The following is a 20,799-nucleotide window of genomic DNA, read 5'->3' as shown; positions in this document are numbered from 1 at the left end:
GCGCTAGATCAGTAGGCGTTTGTCATGAGGGGTCTCCGCCTAGACGGCCTCCGCGGCCGGCTTTTCAGGCCGGGCCTGGGGGCAGCCGCCCGGGGGCCCCGCCGGACCCGGAGAGCGGGAGCCCTGGGGGGACGGGGCCGGAAGTGGGACTGCGGGAGGAAGTGGGCGTCCCCGGCCCGGCCCGTCCCACCATGTAAGTGTTTACCTTCACCCTCCGCAGTCCCGACGCCCCCGCCCCCTTAACGCTCTCCCGCTGCTCCTCAGGGCCAAGGTTCCCTTAAGATCACGCCGACGTCCGACCGCGGCTGCCCTACAAAGTGAGTGGCTCCCCGCGGTGGCTGAGCGGGTCCGGGCTGGAGGGAGTGGATCCCGGCCAGCAGCCCACCTCCTTTCCTTGCCCTCCCCGCGCCCTCCCCGCGCCCTCCCCGCGCCCTCCCCGCTTCCCCCCGTAAAGGAGGGGAGGCTTCCCGGGCCCCTCTCGGTGTCCGCTCCCCCGGCTGGGTGTGTGACCGGAACCTTGCGGCCCGGAACTCACTCGGGGTGGGGGCCGGGGAGGACTTTGCGGGCTGCACAGGGCTCGGGGACTGCTGGGATCCGCCGGCCGTCCCTGTGGGCTCCGGTTAGAAGGGCCTTCCACCGCTTCCGCCGGCCTTAGAGGAACAGAGAGGACGTCTCAGTCCAGACTCCGAAATTACGTAAACGTCCGTTCCTTTCAGGCTTCTGATTCTTGTGTACGAGGAACACACGCCTGGGGCATCACAGAGTCCTGAGCCTTAGGTCATATCCTAATGTTGTTGGGGTTTAGAAAAGAGTGATTAGTGGAAATGGGAAATTCAGAAATAGGGCAGTTTATTCTTGCGGGCCTTTGCTTATCCCTTAGCAGTTAGCATGGGTCTAATCTGGACCTTCTAACCCCGTACTTCAGACCTTTATATGCTTGCAGGTGAGCTTATTGCGGTCATTGCAGCTGGAAGCCGTATAAAATATAGCAAAGAACAGGTCTTCAATAGGATTTTATGTATAATAAATGTTTATTAGTTAATAAGTAACTATTGTCGTGGCCTACCTAATTGAATTATAACAGCTGTTATCAGTCTCATTTAGCTCTCTGGGACCCATGTAATCTCCTAGCCTTTCTCTTTCTCGATTGTTTTATCTCCAAATGAATCTCTTTGCCTAATCTTAAGTAATTACTCCACCTATAAAATGTCATTTTTAAACACTCTTATGGTTAACCACATTGTCTTCTTACATCTGATTTATGCTAATATTTCTTCTTTAAAATGTTTCTTTTCATTCATTGATGAGACTTCATTTTAAATTTTTCCTCTTCCCCCTACCTTACCCAACTTCTTATCCAGCTTAAAGTCACTATCTTGCAAACACCCTCAACTCTGATTACCCCCACCCTCAAACTCCAGTATATATTCACTCCAAGCACTTAGTGAAACACCAATTCTGAACTTTTCTGTATAGACCTGAATGTTCCTGGAAAAAAATCACACAATTAGACTGATGAGTTTGACATAAAATTAATAACTATGCTCAATAGTAGCCAACACTCTGCTACATTTCCCAAGTTTGCATATTTTCCTCTTTATTCTCTGAAAGGATTTTTTTAAATGTATTTTCACGCTTCCTACAATTCCTTTCCTCGTTGCTTTCAAGTCACCAGAGGAAAATTCTCTCCTTTTTCCATCACATCTATAAAGCTATCACTATATGTGTAAACCTGTAATTTCTGTCTACAGTCCTGTTGGATTAGAAACCATCAGCATGACTTTACTTATGAAAAGCCAGTGGTACCACTTGGGCTCTGCATCTTACTTGTTTCAGTCTTCTCAAGATTAAAGCAGAGTCTAAAGATCACCCTCTCTTCATCTTTGATTTCTCCCTTTATACTGGATTATTCTCATAAATATATAAATAGGCTTTGAAAAAGAAATTCTGAGAAGGATGGAGAGAGAAGAGGATAGGGCAGGACAGCATCAGTATCTGTAAGAGTGGCTGGAACATTGTACCAGTTCAATTATTATGGGTGACTGAATGAATGTAATAGGCATACCTATTGTTTAGTGTGTGTAGTTGTGTTTGTGTGAATAAAGTATGCATAATATATGTACCTGTGTATGTAAAGGTAGTTATCCTGTTTTCTATTCAAAGTAAATTGTAACTAGTATTAGTAAAAGCAACTCCTTTAAGGTTTGTGGGAAAACATTCTTTAACTTATAAACATACTTTGATAGAAAAACTTCCTTTGAGTTTCTAACATTACTAATAGTTGAATTCTATGAAAGATGTTTCAGTTCTAAATTTATTCTGGGCAATATCAGAGTTTTCAGTGTTTTTGTTTGTTGATCCAGTCACTGTTGGTGTCATTACTAGGTTATAGAAATGTTGAAATCAAACATCCTTTATTCTCTTTTAAATAAAGGATGAATTAAAAACAACATTTGCCTCTTTTAGTCTGATTCCAGTCTTTCCAGACGTACTTCCCACCTCTTCTCCCCTCTTACTACCATCATCATTTAACAAAGCATCAGCCAACCTATTCCTAAATTGAAAAGCAAGTCTTTTTAACTCTCCCTGCTTTTTACACATGTTCTTTTCTTTGACAGGAATGCAGTCCACTTCCTGACAAACAATACTCTTTTTTTTTTTTTAATATATCTTATTGATCTTTACAGAGAGGAAGGGAGAAGGATAGAGAGTTAGAAACATAGATGAGAGAGAAGCATCGATCAGCTGCCTCCTGCACACCCCCTACTGGGGATGTGCCTACAACCAAGGTACATGCCCTTGACCGAATCGAACCTGGGACCCTTCAGTCCCCAGGCCGATGCTCTATCCAGTGAGCCAAACTGGCTAGGGCCAAACAATACTCTTTAAAAATAAAATTTACCTCTGCAAATTTCTATAATTGTCTAGGGAATTCATCTCGTCCTTCTTTCATTTCCTATAGAAACTTTATTCTTATTCTTTATGACAGCACTTAAGGTGTGTCATAGTTCTCTTTATATTAAATATACATTTTTTAAAAACCAGATTTACCTTTGATTTATTTTTAAAACTCACTTTAATATACACAGTAGTGCGCCCCTCCTTCCCCTTTTTTCAAAACACCAGTATAACGTGTAACTGCCGTTTTACAAAATGATGCTACTGGCAAACACAAATTCAAATCTAGGTAAAGTCTATGGTGTCACAGTAACTCTTGAGTTCCTCAGTAATTTTCTGCCACATAGAACATACATTAAAAAGTATTTTCTGTTTTATTGCATTGTCTTTGCATAGTCCCAACTACATAAGTGGAAGTTTATTTTAATGGATATCAATATGAAATCTAGTTACAAAGACGTTTCCAGTCTCCATTTCAAAAGGGAATCGAAACCCTAAGATTTTAGAACTTGTCCTTTTGAGGATGAATCTCAGGAACTAAACTATGAAGTAATGCAAAAATACTTGCAGTTCTGTTCCTTACTTTGTAAACTATCATATTGCCAACTTACTAGATAATTTTTAAACAGTGCCTACCCTTTAGAATTTTTTTCTTTCCTCCTCCCCTGCCCCCCAGAAAAGTAAAGAAAGGTAAAAACAATGATAACTATTTTCACTTTTTAGTTGGATTTTAGAGGAGTTGGGGCAGCCAAACTCTATTCACACATACTGAAGTCATTATAATGCACTGTGTCAGATATAATGATTTTTCTATTCAATTTGTACACTAAGACATGGTATTTATATGTGAAAATGTTACATAATGGAAGTTGGTATTAAAACATTAAAGAATAATATAGTGGTTACAGATAGAGAAGTTTCAAAGGGAAATGTTAGCTTGTAAGTCTCTTTTTCCTGCTGTGAAAAAGAATCTGTTTTTCTGTCTTTAATGATTGTAACTCATTTAACCTTAAGAATATTATATTTTTATTTTTTTGTTACCTTCTGTGTTTTTAAGTGTTTTTTAAGGGTATAATATCAGTTTTTTTAAAGTATTTAAATTGGAAAATTCACAGATCACTTATCAGCAATCTGTAATACACTTGACACTGTACAAGTCAGTAACAAAATCATACGTCACTCTCCAAATGTTATTTCAGATTGTATTAAGCCCTTGATCTGAGGAGGTATAAGAGTTTTGTGGAAAATGACTTTACATTTTGCCATAGTAAACATACTCATTTTCATCAACTTGGTCTACTCTTTTAGACTTGATTATTAAAAGTGCACAGAGAGGATTATGAAAATATTTATAATCTGGTGATGCTTCCCAGGTAGCCTTTTCTTGTAATGAAAATGAATTCCTGCATTAAGTAAAAATGTGTGTGGACTGAATACTAAGGAGAGATTCAACTTTTTGAAATCCATCTCTGGAAACAAGCAGCATTCCATATCCTAGACCTATTTGTATCGAAGTATTCAAAATGTATAAATCTTCTCCTATATAGGTGTTGATATTCAAGTACAGCTATGGGCAGAATCTAATTTAAGCCTAATTATTTGTTGTTTTTTTAGAGTTCATGATGTAGTGTGCAATAAAAATCTTTAGACTCAAAAGACAGATTTGTTTAGGTCTGCTAAAATTGCTGATATGAGGAACAAAGAAATTTAAAAAACAGCTTTTAAAAAAATTATTTTTAATTTTTCTTTTAGACTCAGTGTTCCTGAAAGTACACCTTTCACAGCAGTCTTAAAGTTTGCAGCAGAAGAGGTAAGTGTAGAAATTGGAACAATCTGTATAGAATACAGATTGACAGTGTATGTCAAAAATCTTTATTTTGCATGCACTTTTAACCCACCACTTCTCTGTGGGTTTATTACTAGGTTAATGCTATCAAAAAGTTAAGTACAGATATAAGTAGAATGAAAGTTAAGACTTACTGACAGATATAAGAAGAATGAGTTTAAATTGACATATCCAATGTAGCCATTGAGAATTATAAGGGAAATTTTTATTAAAATTGAAAAGATTCAATTATATGTAAAAATTTTTAAGCAGCAACATATCACTTTAGTGTATATATTCATTTTTACTACTTTTTATTCTAGAATTATAATTTTTAAAATATCTGTCATTTTTCAAAATTTTTGTCTATGTGGACTGTCAGTAAAAATTGTTTTTAAAAGTGTCTAGTTTTTTAAAAAATATTTTGGTTTTCTGTTTTTTGAGAAAAATTTCTATTCACAATTATCATTAGAGAAATCTATAAAGCAACTCTTTGGACATGCCATGGAGAAGAGTAGCTTGGGTAGAAATGGCACCCAAATATGACTTGGAGACTTAAGATTCCTATTGTAAATGTGTCATTCACTATCTGTTTGACATAGGCAAGCTTCTCAGTTTCTCTTCCTCTAATTTCTTAATCTGTAAAAGGAAGTATGTGAAGTTAAAAGTGCTATACTGGTACAGAGTAACTCAAATCTAAATTTTGGTTCATAATCTTCAGAAAAAAATTATAATTATGGAAAATAATTTTAGTTAAATAAGAAAGCAGCTTAATCTATAATCCTTATTTAAAGTGATTAATGGAAAATAAACAACCCATCAGCACTCACAGCTCCTCATACTATTGTCAGGGACCACTAACATCATTTATCACTCATTCAGAATTAAACTGAAAAATGGTAGTACATGTTTTATAGTCAGATTTGATCTATTCTTCATGTAGAAAGAATAAAAAGAAATGGAAAATAAATCTGAATATAGCATCATCATTTTTTGCTGTACAGATAACTTGTAAGAAATATACCTGGCCTGGGATATAGCAGATTCCACAGATTCTAATTTAATAATTTACAATAATTTATTTTACTATAAATTTGCAATGATTTATTTGTTATAACAAATAATAATATTTAATTATTTTATTATTACTTATAGAATATAATTATTTATAATAATGACATTTATTTTTCTATTTTATAATTGTTTTATAATGTGTTTTTTATAGGGCAAAGACACTGATGTCATCCTGGTCGTTTAGTGTGAGGATAAGAACATCCTAACAAATACGCAGTGGAAAATTAATAACTTCACCCAATCACATGTATTGGTTAAAGTTTTAATATAGCTTATAATTATTGTGAATCATGGGTCTTATACATTTAGAAAAGTTATGACTTTCAGTTAACAGTGAGATGGCCTTTCACAAGATGACATTGTAGAATATTTCAATAGGAACAAGACTTGACTTGACAAACCACAGTCTGTGGATTTAAATCCCTAGTAAAGTTCTTTTAATAAAAACATAATAAAATTCCCACTGCATGACTGGGTTAATTTAAGTAGTGAGTTGTCCAAGCCTGAGAAGAGCCTCTTCACATTGTAAGTTATAAAACTTATGAAATCAGGAAGAAAATAAATGAAAACTGAGAAATATAAAATATAGTTTGCATCCATGAGGAAACTTGTCAGTAATTTGGGATGAAAGTAGTGTAAATATATTTTACTTTACTAGTGATGCTTCCCCGAATTTTAGCTTTCCTGTTGTTTCTAGATGCTGGAAAAAGGAAAAGTGGTATCAGCTGTTCGCTTTTGATTTTTAATGTTCATAAAATATGTTGCCACTATATGGATGTGACTAAAATACCTATTTTATCTTAACATGGACATAATCCTATCTAATGAAAGCGTAATATGCAAATTAACCATCGCTCCCCTACACCACCAGCCATGCCCACCATCAAATCAAGAGTGAGTATGCAAATTAACCACAACCAAGATGGCTGTGGCCACTGAGCGAGCAGAAGGGAGGCTTGGGTTTCCCCGGTGACGGAGGAAGCCAAGCTTTCCGCACACCCTGGCCAGCCTGGGCCTCCGCTTAAGGCTACAAAATTTCAATTATAGAAGATAAATAAATACCAACAGAAATGGCTGCCTCCACGGAGCAAGCAGGAGGCTTGGCTTCGCTCCAGATTACAAACTTTCAATTGTAGAAGATAAATCCCAGATACCAGAACCTCCGCTTGGGTCACCAGGGGGTGTGGCCAGCATGCAAACCATGATAGGCCCCTCGCCGAGGCTGCACCACGCCCCAAGGGAACCCCACCCTGATCTGGGACACCCTTCAGGGCAAACCAGCCAGTCCCCACCTGTGCACCAGGCCTCTATCTTATCTAATAAAAGAGTAATATGCAAATTGACCATCACTCTAACACACAAGATGGATGCCCCCATGTGGTCAAAGATCCTGCCCCCATGTGGACACAAGATGGCCAGCAGGGGAGGACAGTTGGGAGGGACCAGGCCTGCAAGGAAGAGCAGTTAGGGGTGACCAGGCCTGCAGGGGAGGGCAGTTAGGGGCAAACAGGCTGGCAGGGGAGCAGTTAGGCATCAATCAGGCTGGCAGGGGAGTGGTTAGGGGGTGATCTGGCTGGCAGGCAGAAGCGGTTAGGGGCAATCAGGAAGGCAGGCAGGCGAGCGGTTGGGAGCCACTGGGATCGGGCCTAAACGGGCAGTCGGACATCCCTCAAGGGGTCCCAGATTGGAGAGGGTGCAGGCTGGGCTAAGGGACACTGGCTCCCCCTCCTCCCCCCGCGCACTAATTTCGTGCACCAGGCCTCTAGTCTAAGAATAAGACACACTCAATAGGGTAACGAGAAACTAATATTCAGGTTTTGGAAATCTGACATCCTATCTAATAAAAGAGTAATATGCAGATTGACCATCACTCCAACACACAATATGGATGCCCCCATGGGGTCAAAGATCCTGCCCCCATGTGGACACAAGATGGCCACCACAAGATGGCCAGCAGGGGAGGCAGTTGGGAGGCACCAAGCCTGCAAGGGAGGGCAGTTGGAAGCTATCAACCCTGCAGGGGAGGGCAGTTAGGGGTGACCAGGCCCACAGAGGAGGGAAGTTGGGGGCAAACAGGCTGGCAGGGGAGCAGTTAGACATCAATCAGGCTGGCATGGGAGTGGTTAGGGGGTGATCAGGCTGGCAGGCAGAAGCAGTTAGGGGCAATCAGGAAGGAAGGCAGGCGAGCAGTTGGGAGCCAGCAGTCCTGGATTGTGAGAGGGATGTCCCAGATTGGAGAGGGTGCAGGCTGGGCTGAGGGACACCCCCTCCCACCCCCATGCACGAATTTTGTGCACTGGGCCTCTAGTATCCTATAATTAATTTGGGTATTTGATCAAAGTTTTACTAAGTAGTCCAACCTCTTAGTAATTTTTGAAGTTATTTTAAATTAGGTTTATTTAAAATTCTTAAATCTATAAAAGGACATTTACACCTAAGAATATATATAAACAGTAAAAATTTTTATTAGGTACATAATCCTATAACAATTGTTTTATGCATAATTCCATTCTTATTTTAAAATGGGATTCCTCCTTTTATAAGTTAAAATAAGCTTTCCGTTGTTTTCCTCAATTATGCATATGTGACCATTATAAATAGCTAGAACAGTGTTTCCCAGATTATTTTTCCTAAAGAACTAGAACCACCAAAAAGAAAAAGAAATCAATTCCACGAAAAACTGGGATCAGTGGCCAAAAAGTATGGGAAATACTTCATTCACTATTTTCTTCTTCAAGTTAAAGTATATTTTAACTTGGAGTTAAAGTATTAGCACATTCTTGAAAATTTTGAAAAGAATATCAATATAATGTAGTGTTTTCCAAACTTACTTGGTTACAACAAACTCAACTATAATATCTACAAAACTTGTCCATAGCATAGAAGGGCATATAAATACTTGTTGGAAAAATTAATGAATTATGAAGACAACTGCTGGTCTTTAGAGCATTGAGAAGAATTCTAACTTTGGCTACAAGTTTCTTACAACATTTCATTGATTTAGATCATTGGAGTCTTACTATCACTGTTAGCCATGTGGCAATCACATAATTATCTTGATATCACCTGCAACACTTGAACTTAGTTATTACTTCCTGGTGGTATAATTAGAGTGTTGCCATTGTGTGAGATTTAAGTCAGCAAAACATGAAAGGAGAATTTGAAGAAGGACTATAAGCCTTGGTTGGCCTCCCATTAAACACAATAGAGCATTTATTTGAACTTACTATTTCTACAAAGAAATTTTAGGAATATTCTAAGCAATCGTTTTGCTTTTATTTTCGTTTATGAAAGAAAGCAACATGGCTAAGTCTGAAACAGTAAACATTGAGTCATAGATTCATTGACAGTGAATTTTTGTTTTGTTTTTGCAGTGAGTAAAATAAGGTTCATGGTATTCTAAATAGAATGAAATGTAGTATTTAGAGAGCAATAATGTTTTAAACAAATAAAGCAAATTACAGTAGCCCTTTATTTTATGATGTGACTTAATCCTGAAAGAAAAGTCACATTTTAGAATTATCTGTACACTAATCTTGTTCAACTATCCATCTTTTACAGAGTATGTGTATGTATAAAAATCATTTTCTTTTTCTCCCCTTTAGTTTAAAGTTTCTGCAGCCACAAGTGCAATTATTACCAATGGTAAGAATTCATTTAAAAATTATGTATTACCTTACAACTATAGAAATTATTTAAAAGAAGTCAAATTAATTTAACTTGAATGCAAAAATCCCAAACTTGATATCAACATGAATGAAATACATAATTATAAATACTAAGTCAAGGTTATTGTTCATAGCTAGCTCTTTTCAGATTCTTTATGCTTTTTGATATAGGATATCATTTTGTAATATCTTATATCCTGATCACTTCTTGCCAGATTATTACTGGAAATAACTTTATTTACCAAGGTGTGTTTTTTTTTTTTTTTTCAAAATAAGCTTATTGATAAACTAGAGGCCCGGTGCACAAAATTCATGCACGGAGGTGGGGCCGATCCCTCAGCCCAGCCTGTAACCTCTCCAATTAGGGACCCCTTGGGGGATTTCCGACTGCTGGTTTAGGCCTGATCTAAACCGGCAGTTGGACATCCCTCTCGCTGTCTGGGACTGCTGGCTCCTAACTGCTCACCTGCCTGCCAGCCTGATTGCCCCTAACTGCCCTCCCCTGCCAGCCTGGTTGCCCCAACTGTCTCTGCCTGCCTGCCTGATCGCCCCGAACTGCCCTCCCCTGCCGGCCTGATCTCACCCCCAATGGCCCTCCCCTGCCAGCTTGATCTTGCCCCCAACTGCCCTCCCCTGCAGGCATGATCTTGCCCCTAATTGCCCTCCTCTGCTGGCCAATTTGGTTCTGATTGGTCGGTTTCTATGCCAGTCAGTGTCAAAAGCTTCACCTCCTAGGCAGCCATTGGTTCTTCACAGCACCCACATTTGGTTCTGATTGGTTGGTTCCTATGCCAGTCAGCATCTCTGGGCCTATCAACGGGGCCTGATCAGAAAGGTGGGGCTGATCAGCAGCCCCAACAGAGGCTTGAAGAGAAATGGAGGTTCAGCTGCTGGCCAGACTCAGAAAGAGAGAGGCAAGTGCTGATCAAAAGCTGCCTCAGAGGCAACGGATCAGTCCCTGCTTCTCTCTTCAGGCCTCTCTCTGGCCCTGATTTGCAGCCCCCTCAGCAGTCAGTGCTGGGGCACCGAGCCTGACTGCAGGACTGACTTACAGTTGGTCGAGCCTCGGTCGTTACTGGTCGTTACGACCCAGGGTTTTTATATATTAGGGTGCTTTTAAAATTTAGGTAGTTAAGCAGGAATATACCATTGCTGTACCTTGTAGTTGCTTTCCTGATGAAATTTATTTTTTATATGCTTGCAATTATGAGGATTTTGTCCAATTAGATATATAATTTAAATTCTGAATATCTTAAAACACTACTAATAATTAAGTTTGATGAAACTAGTTCTATGAGAAAATACTGATATAAGATGAGGAGTAAAGATAGCAGTGAGGGCTTAACTATTTTTCAGGAATACACCATAATATTTGAAGGTGCTAGTGAGTGGTTTTCTGTGCCATTAGGATAGGCTGTGAAAATGGGTTTAACCTTTTGCACTTGGATGTCGAGTGTGACTCGACACGGTTAGCATTGGTAGCAGCTCGAGAAAAAAGCAAACGAGTGCAAAGGGTTAATGGACAGTAGTGTGATTTAGTTTATATATGTCAAAATTTCTCATTCTAAAACATTCTGTATACTGTCACATTGAAGTGTTTCTCCAGTTAGAAGAAAGCTAGCCTACTTTCTACAAAGTTTTAGATTCATAGGTGCTTTGTAAACTTTTATCCCGTGTCAGTGGAACTTGAATTAGATAAGTTTATGGGCTCTTGTGGCCTTAAGATTTGTAAGCCTCAGAGCAATAACTAAGTGATTAATGACATACCTGAGGTGTATTTTTCACTTTATATAGCATAACAGAATAAAAAAAATTATGTTTGTAGACCTTATCAGGATCATTGCATTGACAGATACTCTTGTTTAATCTAGCACTGTGTGTGAATGCACAATAGTAATAGATTTCAATAGATAATTTATCCGAAAGATTGTCATTCATGTTTTTGGATTTAAATTGTTTGGCTTGCCCAGCAGGCGTGGCTCAGTGTTTGAGCTTCGACCTATGAACCAGGAGGTCACGGTTTGATTCCCCGGTCAGGGCAAATGCCCGAGTTGTAGGCTTGATCCACAGTAGGGGGCATGCAAGAGGCAGCCGATCAATGATTCTCATCATTATAGTTTTTATCTCTCTCTCTCTCTCTCTCTCCCTTCCTCTCTGCAATCAATATATATATAATATATATATATATATATATATATATATATATATATATATATATATATATATTATTATTATTATTATTATTATTATTATTTTAATTGTTTGGCTTTTGCCTATATACACAGCAGCACTATTTTGGCCAGTCTCTTATTACTATTGAACCATTTTAGCTTTAGAAATAATTTAGATGATTTTATCATTTATTTTCTAGATGGAATAGGAATAAATTCTGCACAGACTGCTGGTAAGTATCTATCTAAAATTCATGGAGATGTGGGTGGAGCTATATATGTCAGTTGATTGGACTGGATAGGATTTTACCAGGATCATAGATGTTCTTTTAGGGATTATATGCCAGTCTTCACCTATGGATCTGAATAATAATTTGTTTCATTATGTGTATTAGTTAGGCTATTGACTAAGGGAAACCCTGACTAATAAGCATTAAAGATATTAACACTCATAACAAAAATTCTAAAGGTAAGTTGTACTCTTATTGGAATAATGGTTTTGACCTACCTCATAAGGTGGTTGTGAGGTAGTACTTGTAAAGTGCTTAAAAGATTGCCTTATCCATAGTGAGCATTCAATAAGTACTATTATTTTAAAGAGGTATGGTCATTTAAATTTCAGAGGGCTTAGTCCACACTCAGAGGTTCAAATTTAACATGATACAGTGCTATATATTGGTGTCCTAACAGGAAAGCAGGGTCATCTTTATTATTATTACTAGAGGCCCGGTGCACAAAATTCGTGCACGGGGGTATGTGTTGTCCCTCAGCCCAGCCTGCACCTTCTCCAATCTGGGACCCCTCGAGGGATATCCGATTGCCCATTTAGGCCCAATCCCAGTAGGATCGGGCCTAAATGGGCAGTCGGACATCCCTCTCACAATCCAGGACTGCTGGCTCCCAACTGCTCGCCTGCCTTCCTTCCTGATTACCCCTAACCGCTTCTGCCTGCCAGCCTGATCACCCCCTAACCACTCCCCTGCCAGCCTGATTGATGCCTAACTGCTCCCCTGCCAGCCTGATTGCCCCGAACTGCCCTCCCCTGCAGGCCTGGTCCCCCCAACTGCTCTCCCCTGCAGGCCTGGTCACCCCTAACTGCCCTCCCCTGCTGGCCTGGTCCCCCCTCAACTGCCCTTCCCTGCAGGCCTGTGTCGCCCCCAACTGCTCTCCCCTGCAGGCCTGTGTCCCCCCCAACTGCCCTTCCCTGCTGGCCTGGTCCCGCACAACTTCCCTCCTCTGCCAGCCTGGTCACCCCTAACTGCCCTCTCCTGCAGGCTTGATTGCCCCCAACTGCCCTCCCTTGTAGGCCTGGTCCCTCTCAACTTCCCTCCCCTGCTGGCCATCTTGTGATGACCATCTTGTGTCCACATGGGGGCAGCCATCTTTGACCACATGGGGGCAGCCATCTTGTGTGTTGGAGTGATGGTCAATTTGCATATTACTCTTTTATTAGATAGGATAGAGGCCTGGTGCCCGGTGGGGGCCAGCTGGTTTGCCCTGAAGGGTGTCCCGGATCAGGATGGGAGTTCCCTTGGAGCATGGGGCAGCCTGTGGTGGTTTTCAGGCCAACCACGCCCCCCTGTGACCCAAGCGGAGGCCCTGGTATCTGGGATTTATTTATCTTCTATAATTGAAACTTTGTAGCCTTGAGTGGAGCCAAGACTCCTGCTTGCTCTGTGGCTGGAGCCATTTTTGTTGGGAATTATTTATCTTCTATAATTGAAACTTTGTAGCCTTGAATGGAGGCCTTGGCTGGCCAGGGTATGCGGAAAGCTTGGCTTCCTCCATTGCTGGGGGCAACCCAAGCTTCCTGTTCGCAGCCATCTTGGTTGGGTTATTTGCATCCTCGCTCCTGATTGGCTGGTGGGCGTGGCTTGTGAGTATAGCTGAGTGGTTAATTTGCATATTACTCTTTTATTAGATAGGATTATTATTATTATTATTATTATTATTATTATTATTATTTTTGATTTTATAGAGAAAGGGAGAGGGAGAGAGAAACATCAATGATGAGAGAATCATTGATCGGCTGCCTCCTGCACGCCCCCCACCAGGGATTGAGCCCTTAACCGTAATCAAACCTGGGACCCCTCAGTCCACACATCGATGCTCTGTCCTCTGAGCCAAACTGGCTAGGGCAAGCAGGGTCATCTTCAACTTTTTAACAGGAAGTTTTATATATTTTTTAAAATGTACCCTTTTTTGGGCTTATGTTATCTAATTATAGTCTTTTGAAGTTAAGCATGCTTTAATATAATGAACCTCAATCTTGAGTAGTATTTTTGTTTAAATTATATTCTAAAGTACTTCTGTTTTGTAACAAAATCACATTGTTCTCGTAGATCTTGGGATTGAAATTTGGCCATGTAAAAATGAAGAAGGATTTAAAATTGTAATTGTAATTTTTTAAAATTTAAATCAGTTGTAGGTATATTATAAATTTTATTAAATTGAAAAGATTATTCATTGAAAATCATGAGGCTTTTTATAGCATAAAAGCCTTTAAATTTAGGTTTAAAGGTTTTGTTTTCTTACTCTAGAAATGTTCAATTTATGTTAATTTGAATTATTGCTTACTGTAATATGTTACCAGTTATATTCCTTTAAAAGATGAAAGGTGTACTTTATGGGACACAAAGTAAATCTCATCATTTAATTGAACCAAAATAGGTCAGGGTTTATAAACTTTTGTCACTTGTGGAATTTAGATTCATTATTTTTTGTCCTTAGGTATTTTATTGTGTACTAAAGCAAGTATTGATGGTTAAATTGATTTACATTGTGGTTTGCTGAGTGTATTAGTTAACATTTTTGTGGCTAATGTTCATATTTAAAATTTTCAGACATATGGTTAGGTCCTAAAGATGTGAGTGAAATAGCAACAAGGCTTTAAAAGCATGAAATTAGTTTCTGATTATGTTTGTGTTTTTGTATCTACTTACTTTACAATGCTTTATTATTTTTTGTTTGTTTTTTACAATGCTTTGTTTATTGTATATAATAATTGTTGGAATGTTATGATAACCTGTTTTTTAAACACCTAATTTTATGTTTTGTTTGTTTGTATAGGAAATGTTTTCCTAAAGCATGGTTCAGATCTGCGAATTATTCCTAGAGATCGTGTTGGAAGTTGTTAATATCCTCTACTTAAAGATAGAATTACCTTTCAAAATAAATATTGGGTATTGCTGTTGTAAAACTGACATCAGGCATTTAAAATACTATGAAAACACCAATAATTGATGAAATAATGAAAGGTAACTCACTGTCCCTTCTTGTTGTTCTCACACTTCATATGAAGAGAGAATGCTTATGCATTGAGGGTATCATTTTTACAGAAGATCTTAGTCTTTCATTGCTACCTCACAGCACACACTGCTGGTTCATTTGGGGTAAATGGATTATCCAGCTGTGTTTTATTACTGGAGGATATTTCTTTCTGAGAACATTTGGAAGATTAAACATATTGAATCTTTTTATTTGTCTTTAAGGTAAAATTTTAAAAGGCTTGTGGATTATACAGGGCAGATTACTTCAAGGATCTTATTTGTAGACTCAAAAATAGTTGAGCCCTAACTGGTTTGGCTCAGTGAATAGAGCATTGGCCTGCGGACTGAAAGGTCCCAGGTTCTATTCTGGTCAAGGGCATGTACCTTGGTTGCGAGCACATCCCCAATAGGAGGTGTGCAGGAGGCAGCTGATCGATGTTTCTCTGTCATCGATGTTTCTAACTCTCTATCACTCTCTCTTCCTCTCTGTAAAAAATCAATAAATTATATATTTTTTAAAAATAGTTGAATTCTTAATCATATACTGTTTATAATAAAGGATATAGACATATCAATGAATACTTAAATGTCTTAACTTCTTACATGTAGGTATTTTTTAAGTTTCAAGCTTCATGTGTTTATATAAATTTTAATTTAATATCAGAGAGCCAAAATGCCAAAATGTGAATTTTTTTTACCTAGCCCCTATGTGTAAAATTGATAGCCCTCACCAAAGAGTTTTAACTATGATCCTGCAGAATCCAATTCTTGTAATGTTAAGTCTTTCAATAAATACTTGGTGAATGATTCATAAATAAAATATCTCTAAGACCCTCATTTCATTGGGAGAAAAACATAAGGAAATGTAACAGAATCAGCATCTAAAGGGTGACATTGGTAGTTAAGTTTAAGAAATTAACCAGATCCTATTTATATATCTGATAAATGAACAGTGGGATTCTGATTTATAAAAGGGAAAAAATATTTTCTGAAGCAGAGAAGTATACTTCTGATGTTTGAGAAAGTATTTATTTTCATAAATAAAATTTGATGCTTAAATATCCCCTGCTCCTTAACAATATTAAGCCTCTATTAACCAGAAATTTATGAATACCCATTCTTTGAATTTTTTGTTTAATTTAGATCCCATCCTTTGTTTCTAGCACAATGTCTGCCTGCTGTATTACATAAATAAGTTTATGATATCCTCTACTATAAAGTAATTTGTTTAATATTTTTGTTTTTGGGTTTTGAAAATTTTATTGTAAGTTCTTAAAAACATTTTCTTAATTAGACATTTTGTTATTAAATAAATGTAATCAGTAAGTTCTTTGTGCAGCATGTTTTGAAGTATTTTGTTTAAATGCATTATTGGTACATATTTCATGAAAACAATTTGTTATACCATAAAGCATATTTTCTATTTTTATTTTATTAGTAGAAATTTTTAAATGTATTTTTATTGATTTCAGAGAGGAAGGAAAAGGGAGAGAGAGAGAAACATCAAAGACGAGAGAGAATCATCGATTGGCTGCATCCTGCACACCTCCTACTTGGGATCGAGGCCACAACCCGGAAATGGAACCATGGATCTCCTGGTTCATAGGTTGACGCTCAACCAGTGAGCCACACTGGCCAAGCTAAAGCTTTTAATTAGCATACATATTAAGCCAGTGCATAAGGAATGAAGAAAAACAATAGACAAAAGTGATTAATGGCCATAGGTCATAGAATGAGCATATATTTCCAAATGCCAGTCCTATGTTTGGGAGGAGCAAGGGGAGAGGTTATAGTAATTGTTTAGGCTAGTTGTCCCAAGCCTGGGTGATTATGAGGGGAACTTAGGGAATTAAAAATACAGATTTATGGAAACTACCCCTAAAGTTCTGATTCAAAAATCCATTCTGGTGAGCTCTTCTCTGTAGCTGGGTAAACTTTTTTACTTTATAGGTGAACAAATTGAAGTCTTAGGAGTCAAAGAAAATAACTAGAATATGTTGTAGAATCTTGGAAAGTACACATTCCAATTCTTTGTTGTCTAGTAGCTAAGTGCGAAAATGCTACTTAACAGTCTGTTTTACTAACTGATAGTGAAGCCTCCTTTTACAGTGCTTCATGGCTAATACTTATTGGATGTTTTGTTTTTAAAAATTAATTATTTTAAAGAAAACTCAATGGGAAGAAACAGTCCTGTTTAAGCCTCCCTTTCCCCAAATTAAGATTAAAAATATGTCTTTTACCTAAGAACCTTGAAATATTTGTGACTTGGCAGCATTAATATACTTTAATGTAGCAATTCTAAGTTAAATAATTTAATGTTCCCAAATATATTTATAAAACAAAATTATATACATAAATTATACAGTATATGTACTAGAGGCCGAGTACATATGTACTAGAGACATTCGTGCACTGTTGGGGAGGCGGGGCAGGGTCCCTCAGCCTAGCCTGCACCCTTTAGCAGTCTGGGAGCCCTCAGGGGGTGTTCGACTGATGACTTGAGGAAGCCTAAGCCGTGAGTTGGACATCCTTAGCTCTGCAGCGGAGGCGGGAGAGGCTCCCACCACCACCACTGCATTTGCCAGCCATCAGCCCAGCTTGTGGCTGGGCAGCGCTCCCCCTGTGGGAGCCCATTGACCACAAGGGAACAGCTCCTGCATTGAGCATCTGGCCCCTAGTGGTCAGTGCGTGTCATAGCAACCAGTTGTTCCACCGTTTGGTTTATTTGCATATTACCCTTTTATTATATAGGATGTATTTGAGCATATATATGTGGTTTATGTATGTATATAATTTATGTATATAATTCATATATGTATGAAGTTTTGTTTAGATATGAATTGTATATGCAATTCATCCAAAATAAATTATTGAACATCTATGTGTCCAGTATTTTGATACTTTTACTTATTTTTCACAGTAATTCCACATTTTTACCCCCATTTTACAGAAGGAAAAAGAGGCTTTAAGAGATTGAGATTTGAAATCTGATTCTTTGAAGTCTTCATACCGGGAGACTTTTTCAGTATCATTTTTTACAACATACTAGCTCTGTATTGAATAATACATTTAAAAATATAAAAGAAATGTATAAAGCTTAAATTCACATTTCAGAGTACTGAATATATGTGGAATGATCATGAATATTCTTAATACAAGGTATAAATATGATAAAATTATAAGAAATTAAGTAAAAACCAGTCAAATGAAGATAATTATGATTCTGGCCTTATTCCATAGAATGGCATAATGGAAATAGGACTTTGACCCTATATTTATCAGCCCCATCAGACAATTTGATTTTTGATCATGAATCTTGCTGATGTAACTACAAAGATCAGTCCCCCAGTAACCTGTTTTTCCAACCATACTACCTATAAGCCCCTGTAATACAGAAATTCTAGAACTGCTCTCTGAGAGTTAATGCTGGAGATTGATAAATTATTTAAACCAGGCTATTTAATTAAACCATTAATTGAAATAAACATTTTCAAAAGGCTCAGTCTATCCAGTCTGTTATCTTCATCCTCCAAATTGCCTAAGCCAGATATTTGAAACTCATTTCTTTCCTTGCTCTAACCATAGCAAATGAATCACAAAATTGTATTGATTTATTTTACAAAAATATATCTCAGCCATCTTAACTGTAATTTAAACCCTCATCTTTTGGTAAAATCACAGCCTCTAGTCTGTTTGTTCTTTTGCACTATTGTAATGAGCATGGAAATATGAATATGTAGTTTAACTGGTTGACATCCTACTGAATAAAAGTCTATACATGAACTAGATTTTGTTCAGAGTCATTTGTTATAACTACTCTTAACTTTTCCTTTCCAATTCATACTGCAGCTACCCCGATCAAGAAATAGTTTCTCAATGTGCCATGTTCTTATGCCTTCATGACTTTACTTTTTCCACTCCTCTGCCTGGGAACCTAACACTCGTTCTTCAAGTTGAAAAGCCATTGGGCCTTTCAAGAAGTTGGGTATTCAGCTATCTAAGTAACAGTTGTATTTTGTACATTCCTTCATTATAGCAATTGTTAAAGAATCACAATGTTTATCTCTGATTGAAACTGAATTTTACAAAAGCATTAAAATTTCCAAACTGTTTTGCCCAAAGTAGATAGTAGGTACTTTATAACTAAAAGAATGAAAGATTTGAAAGTTGCAACTATTTGTGACTCAAATGTAATAACTTCGTTAGCCACAATATTTGTTTATCCAATATACTCATATTCCTCACCATTTCTTATATTAGGGGACTTAATCTGTCTCAGAAATGAATTAATCACTTTTAAAAATCAAAGCATCTTCCCATTTTTTAAACAAATATATGAATTATTAGCTATATCATGGATTGCTAAATACTGGACATGAATTATGAATAAAATCCCTTTACCTGGGCTCCCTAAACTGCATTCATATCAAAGCAGCAAAATCTACCAAAGTAATAATTATATAGAAGTGAAGATTCACAGCACACCATTTTTTTAATGTGCTTGGCACAGTACTAAGTACTTGACATACATTATTTAATTCTTTATAAAATGCTGGTGCTAACTTTTTACTGTTAAGGAAGCCAAAATTTAAGTTAATGTATCCAAAGTTATGAAATTTGCTCCTGGGTATATATGATTATAAAGTCCACCCTGTAAATCAATACACATTTCCCATCATTTTCCTAGAATTATATTGAAAGGTCCTCAAACTTATTATTGAACATTTTTATGATCTCACTTTGCTTGAGAAATTTGACATTCAATAATCTCCATAAACACACTTATAGACTCTTTTAGTAAATACACACATACGAATTTATAGCAACAAATAATTGCAAACAGTTGAAAAGTAGGTTTATGTCTCTATAATCTGCTTTGCTATATAGAGGATATGATTTTATCATATCCACTGGCTGAGGTTGACAGCTGCAGAGAGCTAGTTTTGGTCATAAATCTCTGATTTTCTGGCAAAAGTTGTTAGCAATATAGAAGCTGTTATTGAGAGCATATTGTGGTGATACATTATGTCAATATTTATTTGAACAAGGAACACTGCATTTAATAAATTAATTCTTAAGTGCACAATTTAAAACTGATGAGCTGTTTTAGAAATAAACTATATGATATTTGTCATCAGTGCCACAAACATTTTGATGTCATAAATGGAGATGCTAGCTTCTTTTATTTTCTAGATAAACATGAAAGGAACTGGGCTTTTAAACTTCTCTTTAAATGTGTAAATTAAGTAGTAATGAAATGTAAGAGACAATGAATAAATGAGTGAGTCACAAGGGTTTTAATCCTTTGTGACTGCTGTGATAAATTTGTATTATCTGCTGGACTGTTTTATACAACATTGTCAGTTTGGCTGACCTAGTATTACAAATGCCTAAAAATAAATTTGTTGAATTATTAAATCACTTTTTGTTTTGTTTTCTTGGTATGTGGGAGGGATACATGTGGCACTTTGAGCCTTACACCTAAAGTCTTATAAAGAAATAATCACTATTAACATCTTTCTTACTAAAAAAGATAGCACAAAAAACACACACACATGGATACCTAATATGAGGTCAATAATGGTGTTTTTTTAATCCTCACCCAAGGACATATTCATTGATTTTTAGAGAGAGGGGAAGGAGGGAGAGAGAGAGAGAGAAAGAGAGAGAGAGAGAGAGAAACATTGATCAGTTGCCTCCCATAGCCACCCCAATACAGGGATTCAACCCCACAACCCCAGTATGTGTGCTGACCAGGAATCAAACCCATGACCTATCTGTGTATGGGCAGTGCTCCAACCAACTGAGCCGCTCTGACTAGAGCTCAATAACGTTTTTTCATCATACTTTAACTTAAGAATTTGGACCTTTCAAAGAGATTTGCTAATTTTTCC

At 37.6% G+C, this 20,799-nt stretch overlaps 1 protein-coding gene across 1 annotated transcript; it reads left to right on the top strand.

Moving 5' to 3' along the window:
• Positions 1-243: 243 nt before the first annotated feature.
• On the top strand, positions 244-20,290 carry UFM1 (ubiquitin fold modifier 1; the record flags this gene model as incomplete). Its single annotated transcript, XM_079779008.1, has 5 exons — positions 244-317; positions 4,651-4,708; positions 9,403-9,442; positions 11,837-11,869; positions 14,706-20,290. Coding segments are annotated over 5 exons (273 nt in total), but the record flags the coding sequence as incomplete, so codon positions are not given.
• Between the last annotated feature and the right edge of the window lie 509 nt (positions 20,291-20,799).

The sequence above is a fragment of the Cnephaeus nilssonii genome, assembly GCF_951640355.1.
Source record: "Cnephaeus nilssonii genome assembly, chromosome: 8".
Taxonomy (NCBI): domain Eukaryota; kingdom Metazoa; phylum Chordata; class Mammalia; order Chiroptera; family Vespertilionidae; genus Cnephaeus; species Cnephaeus nilssonii.
This window is presented reverse-complemented; position numbering and strand designations above follow the sequence as displayed.